General features: G+C 43.6%; 1 protein-coding gene across 4 annotated transcripts; it reads right to left on the reverse strand.

Annotated features, from left to right (window-relative positions):
• Positions 1-665: 665 nt before the first annotated feature.
• On the reverse strand, positions 666-22,348 carry SLC2A12 (solute carrier family 2 member 12). 4 transcript variants are annotated; one of them, XM_083498156.1, is made up of 8 exons: positions 22,233-22,314; positions 18,389-19,724; positions 16,820-16,966; positions 14,647-15,160; positions 9,613-10,941; positions 5,660-5,782; positions 4,339-4,471; positions 666-2,699 (listed from the first exon to the last, which is right to left on the reverse strand). In XM_083498156.1, the coding sequence occupies exons 4-8, from the start codon at positions 14,744-14,746 to the stop codon at positions 2,600-2,602; spliced, it is 1,785 nt and encodes a 594-aa protein (XP_083354282.1). In that variant the 5' UTR covers positions 14,747-15,160; positions 16,820-16,966; positions 18,389-19,724; positions 22,233-22,314; the 3' UTR covers positions 666-2,599. The 4 variants fall into 4 exon arrangements, with proteins under 4 accessions (XP_083354282.1, XP_083354283.1, XP_083354281.1 ...); XM_083498157.1 differs by lacking the exon at positions 16,820-16,966 and having other exon boundaries at positions 19,618-19,724; positions 22,233-22,338; XM_083498155.1 differs by lacking the exons at positions 16,820-16,966; positions 18,389-19,724 and having other exon boundaries at positions 22,233-22,348.

The following is a 22,348-nucleotide window of genomic DNA, read 5'->3' on the forward strand; positions in this document are numbered from 1 at the left end:
GAAGTAAATGTTCCGGTTTGTGAACATTTTTCGGAAGCCGAATGTGCTCTGTTTTGAGTGTTACACTTCCGATTTGACTGTTATGCTGAGGTCTGTATTTTTGCTATGTCCAGAACAGCATGCAAGGGAAGGTTGTTTCATTGTGCAAAAAAATCTTGTGCTGATGGAACATTTGTTTTGGTGTAGCATTGAATTCCTTTATATTTGGCTGCCAGTTTTAGTTACACACCATAAGTGCATGCCTGAGAACTTTTGGGACCATTTGCATTTTTAAAAGTGTGTGAAATAGGAGGGGAGACAAATTGGCAAGTCTGATAAGGGGAGATAGGTTAATTAATTACTTGATATGTGTTAACTTTCATGACAGTGGGCCAACCACTTACGTAAGAGTTTGATACGTGGCACAAAGGCCAAATCACACAAAGTCAGGAATCCCAGAAACTCCTCCCACCCAAGAAGCAGAGGGCCACTTACCAGGGTCTGGGAAGGTAGCAGGGAAACCCTGAGAACTCTCACACCACCTTCCTAGAGGCTGGAGAGGAAGCTGCCACCATACTTACCAGGCTATGGGGAGGCAGTGCAAGGGCTCTGGGATGCTGTCCCAGAGCCCTCTTGCTCCCTTCCTTAAGCAAGGAAAGCCCAGATAAATGGAGAGCAGAGAATGGTGGGTTTTCCAGGCTTTCCATTTATTTAGTCCCCCCACCCCCATGTAAAGTTGTGATCTCATAAGCAAAGCGAGTGCAACTTGCAGCCTTACGGTATGTGTTTTGCTAATCAGACTTAAATAAAAGTACCAAAATTTATAAAAAGAAAGTTTCTGCCGATGAGCAGCCTGCTTGGGAGGCGAGTTGAGGAGCTGTAGAATAGAGTGGTTGCCACCCTCTCATCTGCTCCAACCTTAGGAGGAAGGCTGGAGGTATTCTGTCACTGCGTTTTCAAGACAACTGAATAACCAAGGCATTACAAGCCAACCACATTAGTTCCTGTCACCCTTTTCTGCACACAACTGTTAAGAAAACAAAACACTGGGAAACCAAACTTGTCATGAAAATAGAGGGTCTTTCTTGCGTTTTTCAAAATGTATTCTTGTTTCAAAGAACCCACATGTGGCAGGTGAAGATGCTTCTGAATCAAATTATGCTTACCGTATTAACTTTCATGGACTAGCAGACTGGTGGGGGCACAAGGATGGTGAGCAACAGCAATCAAGTACAGGCTGATTCATACATTTTACTGAGCCATGTTGTATATCTGCTATACATGTAGTGTTTCAAGTACACTTGAACAGCTGTGATAGCTCAGTCAGTACAGCATGAGACTCTTAATCTCAGGGTCATGGACAAAATATTCCTGCACTCTACAATACTGCAGTTCTATCTGTTTTGGTTACTTCCTACTTAAGATAGAAGGGGATCAGGTCTTTCAAGGCTGCTAGGCCATAGATGTTGCTTCCCTACTGAAGTTTGAAAATACAGCTTAATGGTTGACGCAGCAGTCATTGAACACAACAGTAGTTGTTAAACTATAATGCTTTTATGAGTAATCACAAATAATTAAGAGTGATCTGCCTATGCCATCATGGAAGTATACTTTATCATTCTTGATATTTGCTAGAGAAGTTGTAGCCCAGGGGTAAGTAATCTGTGACCTTCCAGATCATTTTGGATTCATCACTTCCATAAGCCCCAGGCAGAATTGCCCAATGGTCAGGGATGGTGGGAGCTGCAAGGCCACAGGCTAGCCATTCCTGCTGTAACCCCCTATGCCTGAGATTTGCTAAAATTCAAGTGTGCATAGTCTTTCAAGAAACAGCAGAAAGGCCTGTTGAGGACCTCCTACTTTAGTGCTTATGCATTCCTCCCCTCCTGCGCTATGGAAACTTCTGCTTTCTCCTTTAAACTAATCAGAGTTTACTGTTGCAACCTAACAGGGCCACACTGGTTAGTTTGTGGTGCGTTCAAACTAGAAAGTGGATGCTTCCCGCTTCACTGGAGGAGAGAGAAGTGGTCGAGCAGGCTCATTCATTTAACACTAAACCATGGTTTGGCTGCTGTGCTTTAGTTTGGTCATTATGCTAAACCAGGCTGCCTCGGCCCTCCGGATGTTTTTGGCCTACAACTCCCATGATCCCTAGCTAGCAGGACCAGTGGTCAGGGATGATGGGAATTGTAGTCTCAAAACATCTGGAGGGCTGAGTTTGCCCATGCCTGGTATATTACTATCATGATCATTACTATTCTTGCCTATCCTTCATCATAAGGTTCCTGGGTGAGTTGTAGCATAAAAAAATATAAAAACAACCCATCCCATAATAATAACAACAAATACCCACATTTTGGTCAGATTCACAAGCTCTAAACCACTGGTGGAAGATTCTCTCTGGTATATCCCGTTCACCTAGCATAATGTAATATTTGAGAGATTTGTGCGTTACATCGTGAAAAACCTTTTACAGAGTCCATTGAACCAAAAAATACAGAAAAGCTTATTTGTAGTAGAAGAATATGCATATGGAAGTACTGCCAGCATTTCTGAGTATTCTACCATTTTGTCAACCTTTGAAAAATATATTGATGTGGGTTTTGTGCACCATCCTGCCTTAGTAGAATTGTTCATGGGTCTCTTTGCTGGAAAGTTCTATAGGCATCAGTTGATCCTGGCGTCGGCCCCTCCAGCATTGAGTACTTGTTGCATACTTTCTGGAAGAAAAGGGAGGCGGGATCAAGGCAATATATTTTTACTATAAGAATTTCTATCCCTTACAGGCAACATTGGCAGTTGTGCTTTTGGAGCTAATTGAGTTGTGGTTGGCATGGGTCTTTGCCACCTTAGACCAGTGTGGTTTAGATTTTTTATTTTGTATTTTTAAAAAAGTTTTAACATTAAATGGAATTTAGTCAACTTCACACTTGTCATCAGATATGGTCTGACAACCATCATGTGACAGACAACTGCTTGTTAAAAGATGAAACGCGAAGCTTGTTTTGAAGTGTATAAATCATGCAAATAGTACAAATCCTCATTTTCTTTGCATACATAACATCAATTTATATGCATTGTTCCAAATTTTACAGAATTTGGATTTCTCCTAGTTTTTGCAAAGAACACACTGATGAAGAGACAGATACCATTTACAAAGAGCAGGTGAAAATATTTTTAAAGGCAATTTCTCAAACTCCTACAGTGGTACCTCGAGTTAAGAACTTAATTTGTTCCGGAGGTCCGTTCTTAACCCGAAACTGTTCTTAACCTGAGGTACCACTTTAGCTAATGGGGCCTCCTGCTGCTGCTGCCGTGCCGCCGCTGTGCGATTTCTGTTCTCATCCTGAAGCAAAGTTCTTAACCCGAGGTACTATTTCTGGGTTAGCGGAGTCTGTAACCTGAAGCATCTGTAACCAGAGTTGCCACTGCATTCTGAACAGGGAATTTAGACAAATAATAGTATTTTTAATGTAAAAGAAACAAGGCTGCAAGAGTGTTTTTCAATGCTAACTTCCCACCCCAGCTATTAAATTACTATGGATATATTACCTGGCTGACCTTACAAGTGAGTTAGGAATAAAAAATACTATATATCAGCATTAGCTGAGGTGTGAATTCTGCTATTAAAACAACACATTGATTCACAAAGATCCTCAAAGGCCATGGACGTAGCCAGGATTTTTGTCAGGAGGGGCAGAACCTCAGTTTGCTATGCATTTTTATTTATTTTTATTGATGAGGGGGGCAGCTGCCCCCCCGGCTATGTAACAATACCTTACCTGGCTTTGTTAAAGCTCACAGAATTGGGCTCAGTGTGGCCTCTCCATGTAGGATTTATTAATAATGAAGCCACAATATAGACTGCCCTGCTCTATGGAAAGCTTGCATATAGGTACTGAGCCCACACAGAAAACAAACCATCGGGAATGGTGTTAGTGAGCTCTGGGTTCCCTTCAGCCAGTGTGGTGTAGTGGTTAAGAGCAGTAGATTCGTAATCTGGGGAACTGGGTTCGCGTCTCCGCTCCTCCACATGCAGCTGCTTGGGGACCTTGGGCCAGTCACACTTCTCTGAAGTCTCTCAGCCCCACTCACCTTACAGAGTGTTTGTTGTGGGGGAGGAAGGGAAAGGAGAATGTTAGCCGCTTTGAGACTTCTTAGGGCAGTGATAAAGCGGGATATCAAATCCAAACTCTTCTTCTTCTTCTTCAGCTGCTGCCAAGTGTGACACAATACAAGCCCACTAGATGGCAGCTTTTACTTCCAAGAGCATTTGTAACCTCATGAGGAAGGATGTGCTGTTTTTCACACTGCCGTTTACTAGAATTCTGTTAAAAACACCGTAACTTCCATACTTACTGTTTTGCCAGTTTCATAGATATCTGCTCTAGGGAACATCCTTTTGTCTCGGGGATGAAGAAGACGACAAACGCCAATGCTGCCAGGCTCATCATGGCATAAACAAAATAGACCCATGGTAAACCAATGAGATCTAAGAATTTTTTAAAAAATAAATAATTAGTTATTTTAGGGACCTTGTTCTCAGTCCAGGTCAGCAGAGTGGGGGGGGGATCTATGTCTTTCCAGATGTTGCTGATGATCAGCTCCAGCCTATTATGGGCAATGGCCAAAAAGGACAGGGGCCATCAGCCATTGCTCAGTCCCGTCTGTCCTCCCAAAATGTCACAGGTGCAGGAATAAATAGCAGCAGCAACAAAATCGTTCATTAAATGAGTTTCGTTTCCCAGACATGCTGTGTGCATGAATGCGTTGTCTCTCATGCAAGGGTTGAGTCACAACAACCTTAGAGAAATGGGCCAAAGGGTGGGATTTTGAAATTCTCCCAACAGTTTTCCCTCAGGAAAATTGTCAGCTAAGAAATGTTGGTTCACTGAGTGCAGAAGCAGCAATGTTATAGTGGTGGTTGAAGGAAGCAAGCAAGGGATTAGAGGTCAGGAAGGAGCCAAACCTATTGCTTCCTTCAACATTAAGAGAACTAGGTTCACAGTTGCACCCGGACAGTGAAAATGGGGTGCCATTTTGTAAAATAGTCTTCAGGGGAGAGTTGAAATATTTATCAATGGTTTGTGAGGAGATTTTAAAAGAACATTTCAGATATGACTTTTAGAAGACATCTGAAGGCAACCCTGTTTAGGGCAGCTTTTAATGTTTGATGTTTTATTGATGTTTTATCTGTTGGGAGCCGCCCCGAGTGGCTGGGGAAACCCAGCCAGATGTGTGGGGTATAAATATTATTATTATTTATTTATGTAAGTATAGTCAGCTAAAGCCTAACCAAGCATGGGGGAGAAACTAGATTCAGTTTGTATCGAAGGTGAATCTACCTAATTCATGCTTTCTGAAATAATAAGCAAACCAGGAGAAACTGCCATTCTACAAAATTTGCGCTTTCTAAATGTTGCAGTGCAGTTCTCCAGCCAAGTAATGTATGCATAAAATGTGCCTTTAAATGCATGTATGTGAAAATAAGATATAAAAACACATTATATTAGGGAAAATATACTTTGCGTGTATATTGGGCAAACTTGCACAACCCCTGGTCTTACACACATGCAAAATTTGAAGCCAACCTTATTCTTGTGATTTAAACACTCTTCTTAATGCTGCATTTTAAGTTGTGGTGACCCATTACGCTCACCCTTACCCATACCAGCCTTACCTGTTGTAGTCAAAAAGGTTGAGGAGATTAGAAGATTAACACCCCAGTTCATGCTGGAGGTTAGAGCCATCGCTCTTCCTCTGATCCCACCAGGAAATATTTCACTCAGTACCAGCCAGGACACTGAAATTAAAAATACAAATGTAACAGTGTGCGGTGTTATTTAAGGGCCATCTAGTCTACCTTCACAAACCTCTGTCCTGATTCTATGCTCCCTCGTTCCACTAAATTGGGCAACGGCGGGGGGGGGCACAGGTGCCAGAAGCAGCAAAGCCAGTGGGAGTTTTGGGTATTCCTTGATATAAGCTGTAGGGCACACAATACAGAATCAGGCCTACACTCCTGTTTGTCTCTCCCCAGTACTGTACTAAGCTTCTTGCTGCACCTAGTTCAGCATACTAAAGTAAAACCACCTCAAAAGTATTGGGCCAGGGGGCAGCATGTGACCATGGATGGAGAAGTCTGGATAGCTCAGTTGGTTAGAGCGTGGTGCTGATAACGTCAAGGCTGCAGGTTCGATCCCCGTATGGGACAGCTGCGTATTCCTGCACTGCAAAGGTTTGGACTAGATTATCCTCAGAGTCCCTTCCAACTCTACAATTCTGTGATTCTAAGTCATGGGAAGAACACATTATTTACATTCCGAGGGTCACAGGTGCTTCCAGACTGTCAATATGTTCTGGGTGGGATACAAGTGGCAAACTATAGTTGCACAATTATGGCAGATTTGGTGCTCTTCCAAACTGGACTTTTTGCGGTAAGGAAAGTGATGGCAAAATGTACTGGGAAGAGTGGGAGAACAGTCATTTTACCTGCTGTTGTATAACCTCATCACAAATCACTGCTCAATAAACAGCCAGAGAAGTATAATCTCCATGCAGATTTCATGCAAATAGGAGAGATGCTCAATAAACAAATCGGAAAGCAACCACAGCTTCCATTTCTAATGTCTCTAATTAAAAGGCCTCAGGTAGCTGGGAAATATACTTAAGACATGTGTATGCTGTCTTTGATGGCAAAGCCCTCCCAAGGAAGCAGCAAAGCAGAATGAAAACATTTATTATTTTTTTATTAATCTACCACAATCCAACTTCACAACGGAAAAACAGCATCAATTTAAAAGCCCAACATAACTGTTTTGTGAAAATGCGGTTTGAAATACAAATGTTTCATATGTCTGGCCAAAGTGGGGATATGTACTTAGCATTGTAGAACTGTAGAGTTGGAAGGGACTCATAGGGTCATCTAGTCCTGCAACGCCAAAATCATTTGCCCCACATGGGGCTCAAACCCACAACCCTGAGACTGAGTCTCATGCTCTACCAACTGAGCTATCCACCACCTCCCCGCTTCTCTAGGAGACCATTCCAAAGATATGGGTCTGCCACTGACCAGGCCTGCTTCCTAGAACAACACATCAGATGAACCAATGGTGGACCTGTGTACAGGCCCCTGAAGCTGATCTATAAATGACAGCCAAGTTTGTAAGGGAGGCAGCAGTCTTTCAGATAACATAATCCCAAAGTTTCAGTTCTTCTGTTTCAGCATCTCCTTCCATTGTTATAAAACTATTTTCCTTCTGCCAAGAAGCACCAAGAACCCAAAGGGATATTTCCACTTGGGCAATACCAGTACCCAGATGGCAGCTTTTTAAATTGGCAGCTGAAAATCTCAAAATCTCCATCTATCTTTTCTCCACTGAAGAATCTGAAGCACTCTATCTGGCACAGTGCTTGGCTTCCCATGCCCATTCATTGAAGAAGCTACATTTCAGAATAGGATTAGACTGATGCACCCACTGCCTTTTACGGACAACATTCCAATATTTTGTTGAAGTTCCTCGCTGATAATGATTGATAAGTTTGGGTTTAAGGGTTAAACTGTACAGTTGTCATAATAGTACTCTGGCAGATTAAATGTGGATGGAATGCAGGAAATAACCTCTTTGGGAGGCGAGTTATGGAAGGCTTTCGTTGTGGCTGATGATATGAAAATAAAGTAGCTTAGAGTCTTTGGTCTGATGAACAAAACTTGCTCTGTTTCAGCTCTTATGTGAAACCCTCTGGCTTCTTATTGTGGGCATCCAAGCTATATTCCCAACAGGCCTATGCAGAGTGTGCTTCTGACCTTGGGGGAGAGGACTACCTCTGAAACAGGCACTGAGCCAGAGCTAAAGACTCCAGACTTCCCAGCTCCATTAACCTCACTGAGTTATGCATGTTTGCAGATAAGGGACAATACATACTGTTTTCTCCTGAGCACATATACCTGAGAAATTCATTTAAGAACTTTCCTTTTTGACCTTAACCCTTGCCACTGTAACAGGTGCAGCTATGTGGCTGTAATCTAAACAATATAGCAAAGAATTAACTTGGTTTTCTGACTTTTCTTCTTCTCTGTCTAGCAGCTTAAAGACTATTAAAGGAAAGTGTGTGTGTGTGTGTGTGTGTGTGTGTGTTTCTTTAAAAAGTAGAGTTCAAAGTACTTGAAATGGTTTATTGGGTTACAAAGGTACGCATTGGGGGGGTGGAGATCAGACAGATTTACAGCTTAGAAATGAATGAGGCATGGGATATGAAAGCCTCTGAAAGAAATGCATGATTAAGAAATGGTGCAAGCTGAGGAATGCCCAGTAAAAGGGATTATTCCCCAAGCAATAGGGGTGGAGAAAAGAGAGCCAAACACAGGCATAGGCAAACTCGACCCTCCAGATGTTTTGGGACTACAACTCCCATCATCCCTAGCTAACAGGCGGTCAGGGAGGATGGGAGTTGTAGTCCCAAAGCCAGTGTGGTATAGTGGTTAAGAGTGGTGGACTTGTAATCTGGGGAACTGGGTTCGTGTCTCCGCTCTTCCACATGCACCTGCTGGGTGACCTTGGGCCAGTCACACTTCTTGAAGTCTCTCAGCCCCACTCACCTCACAGAGTGTTTGTTGTGGGGGAGGAAGGGAAAGGAGAATGTTAGTTGCTTGGAGACTCCTTCGGGTAGTGATAAAGCGGGATATCAAATCCAAACATCTGGAGGGCCGTGTTTGCCTATGCCTGGCTGAATACATACAGCACACTTCCAAAGGCAAAAGCAAGAGATGGACTAATGAATGCAAAAAACCCTGCTCTGTGAAGAAGGGACTCAGAAGGTACAGCTGATGACTTAGATGATGTTAGGAAGAAGCCCAGTGTGGCTTATGCACAGTCCTGTGGAACTTCTATTTATACATGCATATGATTGGGCTGTCTGAATGATTTGATGAGTTTTCTCAACAGAGATACAAGCCCTGAGGGAAATCTGATATTTGGGAGAGCTGATACTCACAGGGACATATTTTCTCTGCCTTCTCACCTGAAGTAACCAATAAATAAATAAATATAGGATTGTCCAAGCAAACCCAAAGCTTGTGCCTACAAGGCACTGAAAAGTAAAGCTCAGAATAGGCATCTTTATTTCTTAAACTTCAGGCATCACACAGGTGCTTGTGACGAAAATCCCATACACAGAAGGGGCTTGACTGATTTGCTCCTCTGCTGTGCTTGTACCATGCTGGCCCTTTCCCCTCTCCCTCCCAGTAAGCAAGAGCAACTCACCTGCCAGGAAGCTAGCAGGGTGGGCTCGCCCACACTTCCACTTGCCCTGTGCCTAGGAAACCTTGGTCTGAGAGGTTTTCTGCTTGCTCCATCCCGTTTGCCCTGCCATTTCCCCCCATTAAAACCTGCTCTCTACCACTGAATGGGAGCAAACCTCAATCTGCTGTAAACCCAAATGACATTTGCTCCAATTCAGCAGTAAAGAGTGGGTTTTCCCAGGGGAAAGTGGTATGGCAAGGAGACATGTGGATGAGCCTGTCTAACAGAGCCCATGTCCCACCCTGCAAGCCACTCCTGCCCATAGACACTGTGGTCTCTTCTTACTTATCAGTCAAAACAACTTGCAATTAATAAATTGAAAAACACTTACTTGGTCCAAGTCCTATGGAGAAAGCAGCAATGTAAACAAGCAAGGAGGCCAGAGAGAGCCATTTCAGAGCTGATCGAACTTCCATTGCTTCTGCTGCTACCTGAGACTCTGTGTGGCTTGTGTCAGGGGCTCTGCCCCCCACTGACAAGGTCTTGTTCCACCTTTCTGTATTAGAAATGTCAGCCTTCCATTGTGAAACTGTGCTGGACGAAGCCAGGCTAGCAAATTGCTCCTCAAGAGTTTCATTTGTGGAGGTCAATTGTCCCACTCCGTGGAATGTGGCATCTTCCCAGGACTGGTTTCTACAGACAGCAGTGGCATTCACATGTATATTAAGCGTGATCAATCCCATGGTGAACAATGACACAGACATGAGGGATGAGCCAATGATAAGAAACGTCTTGCTTCCTATTTGGTCGACGAAAAGGGTGGCTGGGATTGTACTGACCACTTTGACCACTCCAACACCAGTAGAGGCCAAACTAGCTGCCTGATTGCTCTGAAACCCAACTGCTTTCAAAACAGTGGAGGCATAAAACAAGATGTTAGGCTGTCCTGTTGTTTGTACAAAAAACACTAGAGTGATTCCGATCAGCATCCGAGTCCTCATATTGTCTTTTGAATGGAACAGATCCCAGAAACGGTACTGGTGCTCATCTTTCAAGGAAGATTTGATCATAGCAAGTTCTTTGGTGGTGTCTGTGGTTGTCCTGAGTTTTCCAAGCACTTGGCTGGCAGCTTCGTCAAAGCCTTTCATAACGAGAAAACGAGGACTCGGCAGAAGGAAATACAAAGCAATGGCTTGTAGAATCCCCAGTGGAATGACCAGGCCAAACATGTACTTCCAGCCATGGGAAACACTGGCAAAGGCATAATTTGAAACATAGGCAAAAAGTATGCCCACTACAATCATGAGTTCATTCAAAGACACAAGCAAACCTCTTCTGTGCTGCGGGGCAATCTCTGCGATATACACACAAGTTGCAGTTGAGGAGAGTGAAATGGAAACCCCTATCACAATCCGCCCTATTATGAGGAGTCCGTATGAGGCAAAGAGTATCAGCACTAGACTTCCCAGTACAAGTAACCCAGATGCCAGCATAATGGCAATTCGCCTCCCATATTTGTCGATCAGGATCCCACCAGTCAACGAAGCAAGAAAGGCACCAATGAGAAGAGCACTTACAACTATCTCCTGTTGCCGGCATGAAAGGACTAGGATGCTAGTTAGCTGAAGAAGAGCTCCAGAGATAACTCCAAATTCATAACCCATCAGAAGGCCACTGATAGCAGCAATGCCAGATGATAGAAGAGTGAGCATTCCGAATCCTGGAAATAAAGGTTATAGAAATATTCAGTTTTAGTTTAGTATTTTCAGAAAGTATATCTTTGCCCAAGATTCTTAAGCCAACAAAGATGAAATTTCCATTGAAGATGATGAAAAAACAACAGTCCAGATCTTTGTTTCTGATACTTCCAGTTATTCGAATTGTATAGTTTACTAATAATAACTACTTAAGCTTCATATTTTAAAAAGAGGGTATATGTCTGAGTGTCCCTAAATATTTGCATGCTTGCTTTTGTAGTTATTCCCCGTGTTCTGTGCCCATTTGATCATGAAATCCTTGACTTATTTAAATTTGCACTCATACTGTAATTTTAAGATCAGCTCGGCCAGCTCGTTTTCTCAATGGTTTTTTAATTACTGCTTTTATGGTTTTGTTTTTGTACTTTGCACACATGTGTTTTAATTTTTATTGTAAACCAGGCTTGAGGCCAAACTGAAGAAGGCAAGATATAAATGCTTAAATAATAAATAAATAAAATTAAAAATGCATTGTGGGCCATAGCATGGCCCATTTAGAACTACATTCAGTTTCAAGTCAGGTGGCTCTGAAAAATCATGGATCTCATGTTGTTTCTTCCTAAAAGCCAAGTTTAGTTCAGTTATTATGATTAATAGTTCTGAATCACGTGCCTAAATCCTGTTGGTTGCCATGGTCGTGTCTTGGGCTGGATAATTCCACAGGTTAATTAAACAGCACTCCCTCTGTTTGCAACATTCAGGCTGTGAGTGCCATAACTAACACAGCCAAAAAGGCACCAGACGCATACAATAAGAAGACTACTGACAGACTGGGGGGGGGGACCCAAGGTTTGCAGAAGTGTATAACTTTATATATAAAGCTTCAGGGAAAATCCTCTGGGGAAGGGGGGGTGTTGCTGTGAGAACTGAGCATGCTCTGGTCGTGGAATGTAGGCTGACTACTAGATGGGATAACGGGGGTGGGGTGGGGTGGGGGTGGAGATGCTGGGGCAATTGCCTCAGGAGCATTTTCTGGGGAGAGATGCTCATATCCCCCTCTTTGAGCCAGCCCTGCACCACTTTGCGAGGTTGGGATCTGATCAAATCCTAGCCTCACAAAGCGGCTTGAGGAGAGTGGCATGAGAAGGACGCCGTGCGCCCTTTGATCACAGCCTCCCCCTCCCCAAGGGCCTTGGACCAAAGGGCACATGGTTGTTGCATCTTTCTCATGTCGCCCTGCCCGGATCCCAACCTCACAAAGTGGGACCCTGCAGACACATTGTGGCCTATCAGGTGTACGACAGTGCATTGTGGCCTGACAACCTCCTTACACTCCTTGTTTTGGCAATCTTAGACAGGCAACAAGAAGAGATTTACCGAATATCTGGTGGGCTGTTTCTCGTGGCAGATGGGCTGCATTTGGATCGGTGGGTCAGAAGTTGGGAAAGGGGAAGGAGGTGGGGGTGGGGGTAGGGGCAGCACCAATCACAAGAAAGCAGAAAAGATAAAAGAAAGAGGCAAAGCCTCAAAGTAGTAGTGAAAAGGAGAAGGGAAGAGAAAGCAATTTAACAGTAACCTATTTATTTATTAGATTTATAGACCACCCTTCATTATAATATCCCAGGGCAGTTCACAGAATAAAATGCAGGATAAAAATAAGTAAATAACTGAAACTAAAAAGCAAAGCCAAACAGCAAAGAACTTATTCTGATAATATACACATAATCGCTAATTATAATGAAACAACCCATTTTTAAAAACAAGTAAAGGACTTACCTTAATGCAACAAACCTAAACCTCTGCTAGCCATCATACAAAACATCACACCTGAGCTTTTCAATGGAACATTAAAACTCTCAAGATTCCTCCTTACGAAACCACAATGTTATAATTAAAATGCATCTTGATGCATAAACCCCTACAAGAATTATAACTGACAAGTAGGAGCCGCAACAGACTGGGAGCGTTGCTGTTCCGTGTTCAAGTTAGTCAGCGAGCCGTGTTTTTGCTCTACTCTATTCCAACCACAATGGATTTGTTCAAAGTAACATAGGTCTCCTTCAGGTAAAGGGCTGTAACTCAGCCAGAGAACACATGTATTTCATGCAGTAGATCCCAGAGCAGATACCTTGCATTTCCAGGTCGGAAAAAGGAAAAGACCCATGTCTGAAATCCTGGTGTCACTACCAGTCAACATAGACAGTACTGAACCTGATGTACCAATTGTCTGACTTGGTGAAAGGCAGCACCCAGTGTTCTTACTGCATAAAGTATTTTACAGGCTGACTGCCATTCAGCCATGTTCCTATTAGCAATTGTGTGCATTGTAAAATGTCTTTTAAGAGAGTGCACTTTATAAATCCACGGCTAATTTTGTTTTAAAACTACTTTCTGTATGTATAAGAAACACACAAAAGCTTGAGCAGACACTGAAAAAGTTTAACGCTTAAAATTCACTTTCAGTTGTCAAATGAAAAGGCCCCAAGATCAGTGGATTAAAGTATAATCTTTTCCTTATTCAGCACCAGTACATTCTGTGTGAATATATTTACCCCATGTAGCTGTTTTGTGTTACTTTTGGAACTCAAAAGCTTGGAAGTCAGTGAAGACCAAGAATGAACAACATGTGGGATAAACAAACTGAAGTAACACTGACACTGAGGTTCTTTTTAAAAAAATTAAAATAAATAAAAAATCTAGAAATAGCCACACTGCTCTTGGTGTGCTTAGAAACCAAAGCCAAAATCACTGGTGAAACATGGAAGAGAAGCATATTCTATAAAGTCTAGAGCAGGGTTTCCCAAACCTGGGTCTGTAGCTGTTGGACTACAGTTCCCATCGTCCCTGACCACTGGTCATGCTAGCTAGGGATGATGGGAGCTGTCGTCCAAAAACAGCTGGAGACCTAAGTTTGGGAAACGTTGGTCTATAGACTTGTTTTCACAGCACAACCCAACCAGCCAGCAGCCATCATAGGCAACAGTGGTGCTCCAATGATTAATGCGACAGAGCTGCAAAATCAGGGTATAGAAATTTATAAATAAACAAATAAAAATTGCAAGCCCCATAAGAAAAGCCAGAAGCCAAAAGGCTTTTCAAAGTCCCAACTAGCCACCATCTCTTAAGTACACCTCAGTGATGCTGAGAAAATAAATGAGATTACTGGGGTCCTGTGTGTACTTCCCCTAGTTCCCTGAAAGCAGAGGTATAAATGTGATGAATATCTAACATATTATAAAACTGTTTGTTCAAAAATAGCTCTTCCTTGTATATCAATACAGTGGTACCTCAGGTTACAGACACCTTGGGTTAGACACTTCAGGTCACAGACTCCGCTAACCCAGAAGTAGTACCTCAGGTTGAAAACTTTACCTCATGATGAGAACGGAAATTGCACGGCGGTGGCGTGGGGGTAGCGGGAGGCCCCATTAGCTAAAGTGGTACCTCAGGTTAAGAACAGTTTCAGGTCAAGAACGGACCTCCAGAACGAATTATGTTCTTAACCCGAGGTACCACTGTAATTAGAAAGCCTAAAGACTGAAGGATTATTTTAGAAAGAAAGAAAGAAAGAAAGAAAGAAAGAAAGAAAGAAAGAAAGAAAGAAAGAAAGAAAGAAAGAAAAGATTGTCCCTTTGGCTCTTGTGTTTATTGTTGCTGGGACTTAGTCACATTCTATCACCATCTGTTGCCCTGTAGGCACAATTGTCACTCAGACTATGTAGCTGTACCTGTTTGAGCAGGAAGCTTGTGCAGGCTGCATTTGCTGCATTCCTCTCCTATATTCTGACATTGCTGGCTGAGGTCCTCTGTGTCCTGCGCAGGTACCATGGCTGTAGAAAAACAGCTCGCCAACTTGGTTCCTTCCCAGCGATGACGAGAGGCTCTACAGCGAGAGCGTTTCACCCTTGCTGTCAAATCTGGTGCCTCTGGCTCTTCTGTCCATGGCAGTGTGGGACAGGAGCAAAGTGAAATCTGGAAGTTACTGAGGGATCCGGGAGCAACTTTTTCTTTCTCTTCCAGCAGGTTTTGCCCTTTTTGGTGACACAGGCTGTTGCTATTTTGGGTAAGCCTATCATGAGCAAGTGGGAGGGCTTTTGCTCAGAGGTATTGTTTTTGCCTTTGAACAAATAGCTGGAGACCTTAGAGGGTTGCGCAGAGAGCTCAACAGGAGTTTCAGAGGTTTTGCTTACAGCTTTCCGCTCCTCCAAGCTGCATATTCTCCCTTCTCCTTTTTTTTTGAATCTGTGAAAAAGAAAGAGTTAAAAGAGGCTGCTGTGTCAGCAAGAAGTGGTGCACTGAGCAAACACACAACAGATGGTATTCATTACTGTGCCATTATGAGCAATTAAGAAATAAAGTAAGAAAAATGATCACTTTCAGCATACGAATTAGGTTTTAATAACAACAATAACAATAATCATCATCTGTGCCACAATAAAGAGAAAACAGAACCGCCACCTGAGAGAGGAAAATAGGTATACTCATAGACTGGAGAAGCTCAAAAGCTTCAAAAAATAAATGTCTGCTGCAAAAAGATGGCCAAGTTGTAGCCAGGCAAGCCTTTCTGTGGAAGGAGATCCATGTGTGGAGAGCCCTAATGTGGCTGCTCATCACCTCACAACAGCAGTGGCCACGGCATGGGAGCAAGAAGGGGAGGTGTGGGAATAGGGTTGACCCCGAAAGCCGGGGATGGTGGCTTCATAATTGGGCGGAAGGTGAAAAGGGTACTTGGTAGTTGCAGTGTGTAAGAGAAGGCAGCTGCCCAAGGTTATCATGTGGGTGGTTTGTGTGCAAGGAGGGTTGCATGGAAGGAGGGCAAGGAGGTGGGGAGCTAGGCATGAAGGTGTAGAGGGGTTCAAAGAGGGCTGCAGAAGAGAAGACCAGACGTGGCTCCCAGAAAAGGGCCTGGGAAGGTAAAAAGCAAGCTTAGTAGTTGCATGGGGTGGGGTGGGGAAGCTCTAGGGAGTTAACAGGGGGTGGTAGGGGGTGTTGGGGTGACCAATAGCACAGCCCCTACCTAGTATGTGCACACACACACACACACACACACACACACACAGATCCAGGTTCAAATTTCCATCACTCCTCCACAGTTGTGACTGATGCCTTTCCCTTACAGTTACAGAACATGTTCAGTGTCCCTTACACTGAATGCCAATGCCCCAGACCTTATTGACAGGGGTCTTAAGTATGTTCACATGATGCATGTGTCAATTTATTTATTGAATTTATATACCACTCTATACCCAGAGGTCTCGGGGCAGTTCACAGTAATGTCAGTTAATGTAATGTACTCCATGCATGTACTTACTTTAAAAACAGCCTTTACATCATTTCTACAATATTGTGTCCTCTAAGTATATTAGTCTTTAATGACCTCTGTGCAGTAAGAATCCATTGTAAACAGTGCGAGTGAGAAACAAATGTTTGGCTTTAGAGAAAGAACACTGCTACGGGGGAAGCAGCAAAAAGAGGCAATATTAAACTTATCCAAGACGCTTGGTATTTCAACACTTCAAAACAAAACTGGACAAAGACGCACATCAAAAACCGAGGTGCTTCACTTCCTTGGAACTAAAAGGAATAACATGCAGCCAGCCCACGCTCCCTGCTGCTGCCGAAGAGCAGCTCAAGATCAGCACATATCTGATCACCAGTGGCGTAGCGTGGGTTGTCAGCACCCGGGGCAAGGCAAGTAATTTGCGCCCCCTAACCCGTGGATTTTAGCAGGGGGCAGAGAGCTGCGAGTGCGAGCGCCCCCCCCCCGATGTTGCGCCCGGTGCGGCCGGCCCCCCCTGCACCCCCCACGCTACGCCACTGCTGATTACTAGTATTGCAGGACTAAAGTCTCTCTGACCATGTGTTGACTGACAGAGTGTGAAAGAAGGAGGCTTGAGCAACTAATCCCCAGATAGTGAAGCAATGAAGATCTAAGAGTCTGGACCGAAGATGGCACATTTTCGCAAGATGGGCAAGAACTCTGCACCCACTTGGAACATCCCAAAGTATCTGATGCAACAGCTCTGCTCCTTCCTCTTCCTTAGTTTGCTGAAATAGAATGTGGCATTCTTATGCCCCCCCCAAAAGTGTCTCCCTATTTCCTTGAGGTTGGGTTTTATGCAAAACATTATGCATAACACCACACACAGAAATTCATTTCCTACCCCTCCTATACCAGGGGTGCTGCAATATACAGGTCCTCTCTCCACACTCATAATGATGAGCATTCTGCCATCCAGTATAAAATAGCACCATCTCTTTTGCATAGAAAGAAATGGGGATATGCTTTTCTACCAGCCCGCTTGCAAATACAACAAAAAGCATGAAGCCATACTCACATCAAACAACAGTAATGGGGTACTAGAGGTCTATTCTCACAACCATTCAAGAAAATGTAAATGACAACGGCCGCGAGAGTTTTAATAGCACAAGGATGGAAGACTGAAGAAACCCCAGCTAAAGAATCATGGCAAGAAAAATTGATGGATTATGCAGAACTGGCAAAACTGACACACAAGCTACGGGACAAGGATAACTGTGACTTTAAAGATGAATGGGAACCCTTTACAAAGTATTTGAAGACACAACAAAGCGAACTGGACTCCTTGGCTAGTTTTGAATAAACATTCACAAACTTGTTATTGATAATAATCAGCTAAATAGTTTGAGGATCTATACAACTGCGTAACATGCAGAAAACAGCATTTTTAGAGAAATCAAAGACTGGAACTGAGGGAAGTCGGGGGGTAGGGGGGTGGGTTCTGTGGGGGATAGGAGGGGGAGGGAGAAAAAATGGGGGGAATAAGGATGATATGTTTCTGGATAATGTGTTTTGTTTTAATTTTGAATAAAAAGTTATTAAAAAAATAAAAAATAAAATTTCACTTGTGAGGAAAGCTGAGCAGGTCCTGTGCATGCCTGTCATCTGCTGAATATTGATTATGGTATGCTATTACTACTACCTTCAATCTGAGTTAGTAATGACCAAGTTCAGAATGTGGCGCTGCAGGCAGACAATGCTAGCTAGGGACAGGTCGAAGCAGCTGGGAATCATCAAGGGTTAGGATTTTCCCAAAATTGCACTTAAACACAGTAGATTCTGGTTCCAGCAGCTATCCAGCATCAGCTGCTGAAGTGAATGTGGGAGTTGACAGCAGCACTCTCCTGGTAAAATTAAGCCGTGGATGAGGAGAGTGATGAAATTACCAGTCAAGTCAACAGGCCCCAAAATAAATCAGGAGCAGCTGTTGAAGAAGAACTTAATTCTGCTTCTTTCTGGTCTTGTTTTTTATGGCTTCTCAAAGTCTGACTCAAATGAATTTTCACAGCTATTAGGATGTGTTCTTTGTATAAATTGGGGACAAGTCACATTGAATGGATTTCTATCTACTATGCTGCAACTGGAACTGCTCATTTGTCTTAAAATTGATGAATCCATGCTCACCAAAAGAAAAGAATTGTGTTTGTGACCTTATTACTAGTATTGCACACAACAGCAGATAATCTGTAACTCAGAGGGAAGCCATTCATGCCATGTTGGGTGAAAAGCTGAGACATCAATATTATTCATGCGCAGTTGTCGATCTACGGTAGGAAGGAACTGGAAAGGGCTCTGGCTGCAGTGAATGCATACAAACAAAGAGAGGAAGCACAGGCAAGTCCACACTGCTCAGTAAAGAAAATCCTTTGGAGAGAATGTATCATAAACCCAGAATGCACACTGTACGTGCACTCAGTCAACAAAAGGCAGGTCACATCGCTGCAGATTTTTTCTCTGTGGGAGGGAATCGTAAGTACAATTAGCTATGTTCAGAATTCAACAGACATATGACCTTATGAGCAATGCACTCCCCACAGAGCAAAATGTCTTGTTAACAAACATTAGTACCGTCCAATATCCCAGAACTGACGTCTATAAAGCAGCAGGCTATGTACATCATCTCTACAAGTTACAGTTACTGCAGAAAACCCACTGCTTTTATTCTGGTATTTTGAGAGGAAACCTGTCTCTTTAAACACTGACATAAATATGCCTAGAAGCCTGAACCCAATTAGGAAGTTTAAAGAAGTGCAAGCATGCATTAGCCACACTTCAGGTTTTGCTGAAGAAACTGCCGGTGCACAACACTAGTGTCTCTGCAATCATAAGGTGCAGAGCTGACTTTAGTAAATTAAGTGTACACCTTTTGACCTTTGAATTTAACAGTCCAGAAGGGTAGCTGTGTAGTGAAAACAGCAAAGATGCAGACCATTCAAATAGGTTAAACCTATCAGCACCAGCCTGCAAAGAAGATGCATGCCTGAGACAATTTTTATTGATGCCTAGTGATTGAGTCAGATAATTAATGTACCCAAGCTTTGGGGATATTTCCTTTTTCTCTTCTTGTGTAGCGGTGGGCTCCCTGCTTCCTCAAATCTGTGTTCATAAACATCTAACACGTTCTCTGTCCGCAGATGAAGGACTCTCTTGCCCATGATAGCTCACACAACAACGCATTTATTGGTCTTCAAAAGGCCACTGGCCTATTTGCTATTTCACATATGCCTGCTTAAGGCACTTCTGAATATGTCTCATAAACCCTGAGGTTGTTACGGCAATAAAACAGACTTTGCAATGCAAATCTCTCCCCTTCTTCATAACTATATATGGTACCGAATTGACAAGCAACAGAACAGCACCAACTGGCTCCCGCAGGCACCTACAAGGAGGAGGCGGGGCCCTGCAGTTATCCTGCCATTGGCCACCAGCACAGTCCCTTCATGGGTACTTCACTCTTGGATTTAGCTGCACGGTTGCAGCTTCCGTCTGAAATTGAAGTGTAAAAATAAACAAAGCAGCAACTTATTTATCACCTCATGCTAAGCAGCCATGCAAATTATGCCATAGGCTGCATGGCTCTGCACTCCAACAGGATTGTAACAGATGCCAAGTGCTGAAGGACTGGCTAAGCTGGACACCTGCAGCATCTAGGTTTGTTTTCTTTCCCTCCCTCCCTCCCAATTTCTTTTCCTTTTGTGCCATGCCTTGTAAGCCTAAGGCAGGGACTGTTGTCAATGATATAGAATCATAGAGTTGAAAGGACCCCAAGAGTCATCTAGTTCAATTCCCTGCAATGCATAAATCTCAACTAGAGCATCCATGACAGATGGCCATCCAATCTCTGCTTAAAAACCTCCAATGAAGGAGAGTCCACAGTCTCCTGAGGAAGTTCGTTCCACTGTCAAACAGCTCTTACTGTCAGAAAGTTCTTCCTGATGTTTAGTCAGAATCTCCTTTCTTGTAACTTGAACCCATTGGTTTGAGTCCTACCCCCCAGAGCAGGAGAAAACAAGCATGCTCCCTCTTCCATGTGACAGCCCTTAAGATGCTTTGGGAGATGCTCTGCGAGCCTTTTGTCAGCTGCAGAGTGGGATAAATATGCTTTCCATAAATAAATATAAATATATTTGGCAGAACTCTGAAATACAAATTGACCTAGTAATCCTGTATTTTGATGCCAGACATGTGAAGATTGGCTTTTGTGGTTACAAAATGAATTACTCTGTGCATGCATGCTGGGTGCTCAATTCCACTCAGCCTGATAAAATACCCTCAATACCATTTCTGGTCCTGACAATGACTTCTAAAACAAATTTCCTACCTGAAATTAGGGAGCCATAGCATGTATGTATGTATGTATGTATGTATGTATGTATGTATCATCTATCTATATCTATAGCGCTCTCTCTCTCTCTCTCTCTCTCTCTCTCTCTCTCTCTCTATATATATATATATATCTCAGGGTGGTGGTGGTTGTAAAAGTGACTACCTCAGCACCTAGTCTATCTAAGGCTTATGCTATGTTTACCGGATGTGGTCATTCCCAGTTGTAGATCCCCACAAAAATAACACCATATAGCAGGGCCAGAGGACCTGTGGCCTTCCAAGAGGTTGCTGGATGAGAGTTCCAACTCTCCAACCCAAACATCCTCTTGAGGGACACAGGCTCACCTGTTATATCACATGTCAGGTGTCCAAAGGACTTTGCGTACATAACATTATTCGTTCCATTCCCTTAGTCTTCTCATATGTGGCAAATACCAGCATCAGCTTCAGTAGACAGGTGGTTATCACTGGCAAACAGCATGGAAGAAAAGGGTTAGCCCTCCCCCTTATCTCAGCATTGCAGTCCTGATCACATTCAGGGGCCCATGCGATGGCTACTGAGATTACAAAAAAACAAGTAGGGCAACCAGTCAAAGGTTTTCTGGTATCATATCTAGGCTGCAAACACACTCCCATTTGCTCTGCATCTGATGCACTCCCACTGCTTGTTTGGGAAGCAGCATACACACAAAGTTCACTACAGTCCATAGGTATTGTGTCATTTAAAAAAATGAAATACTGTCCCCGCCCCCCCCCCCAAACCCAGCTTCAGCCCAAGCTGAGAAAAACAACCTCATTGAATTTTAAGCCAGTGATGTGTACACAGCCCTAGTTTGGTCTTGTGAGGCGTTGTCAACCCCCCCCCCCCCATTTTGACAGGGGGTGCTAACACAGGAACATAAAGGAAAGCACAGCTTTGGTCTGCCAAAGATCCATCTAGTCAAGGATCCTTTTCTCAAAGTTGCCAATCAGATGCCTGTGAGAAGTCCAAAACCAGGAACTGAGGGCAGCAGTGCTCTCCACATTTGTGATTCACAGCAACTGGTGTTTAGAGGCACACAGCCTCCAAGAGTGGAGGGAAAGCACAGCCATGGTGGAGGAGCCTGGGGCGGGAGGGAAAATAGCTCATTTGGTTAGAGTGTGGTGCTGATAATGCCAAGGTTGCAGGTTCTATCCACGAATGGGACAGCTGCATTGCCGGGGGTTGGACTAGATAATCAGGGTCCCTTCCAACTCTACAGTTCTATGAAGAGTGGTCCAAGGATGTGGCCACAGCTAAGTGCTGCCCTGAAGCAGGAGCTTCCTCACTCACACTCCAGTCAACACGACCTGGAAACTGGAAAACATCCTTTCTCCTTTCTTTTTAACAAAAGATACCACTGCATATGCTTTTACAGCTTCCTTTAAATTTTCCGGCGGGACTGAGCTGTGGCATTAAAAACAAGCTCAGAGTTGAAGTGGCCCCTCTTCTGATAAAGCCCTGGTGAAAGATGCTTTCTCATATTTGGGCTCTACATAATCATGGTTTCTTTTTTAAAAAGAATGCCAACCACAAGGGTTTTTGGAAGCCAACACTGAATGACAACCTGTCCTCTCAGTTGCCCGAGACCCTCCAGCCCAGCCTTCCCTTTCCCCCTGCCCTTTGCTCGCCCAGGTGTATGAGCTTACCTGCTGTTGCCAGGCAGCAGGGCTGCAATCTCTTCTGCAGGGTTTCCTTTCTCTCCCTGACCTGAGGCTGTGAGACGGGAGGAAGGCGGAGAAGCAGGGAGACGCCAGCCGACCTT

Source organism: Podarcis liolepis (genome assembly GCF_965112155.1).
Source record: "Podarcis liolepis genome assembly, chromosome: 3".
NCBI lineage: Eukaryota > Metazoa > Chordata > Lepidosauria > Squamata > Lacertidae > Podarcis > Podarcis liolepis.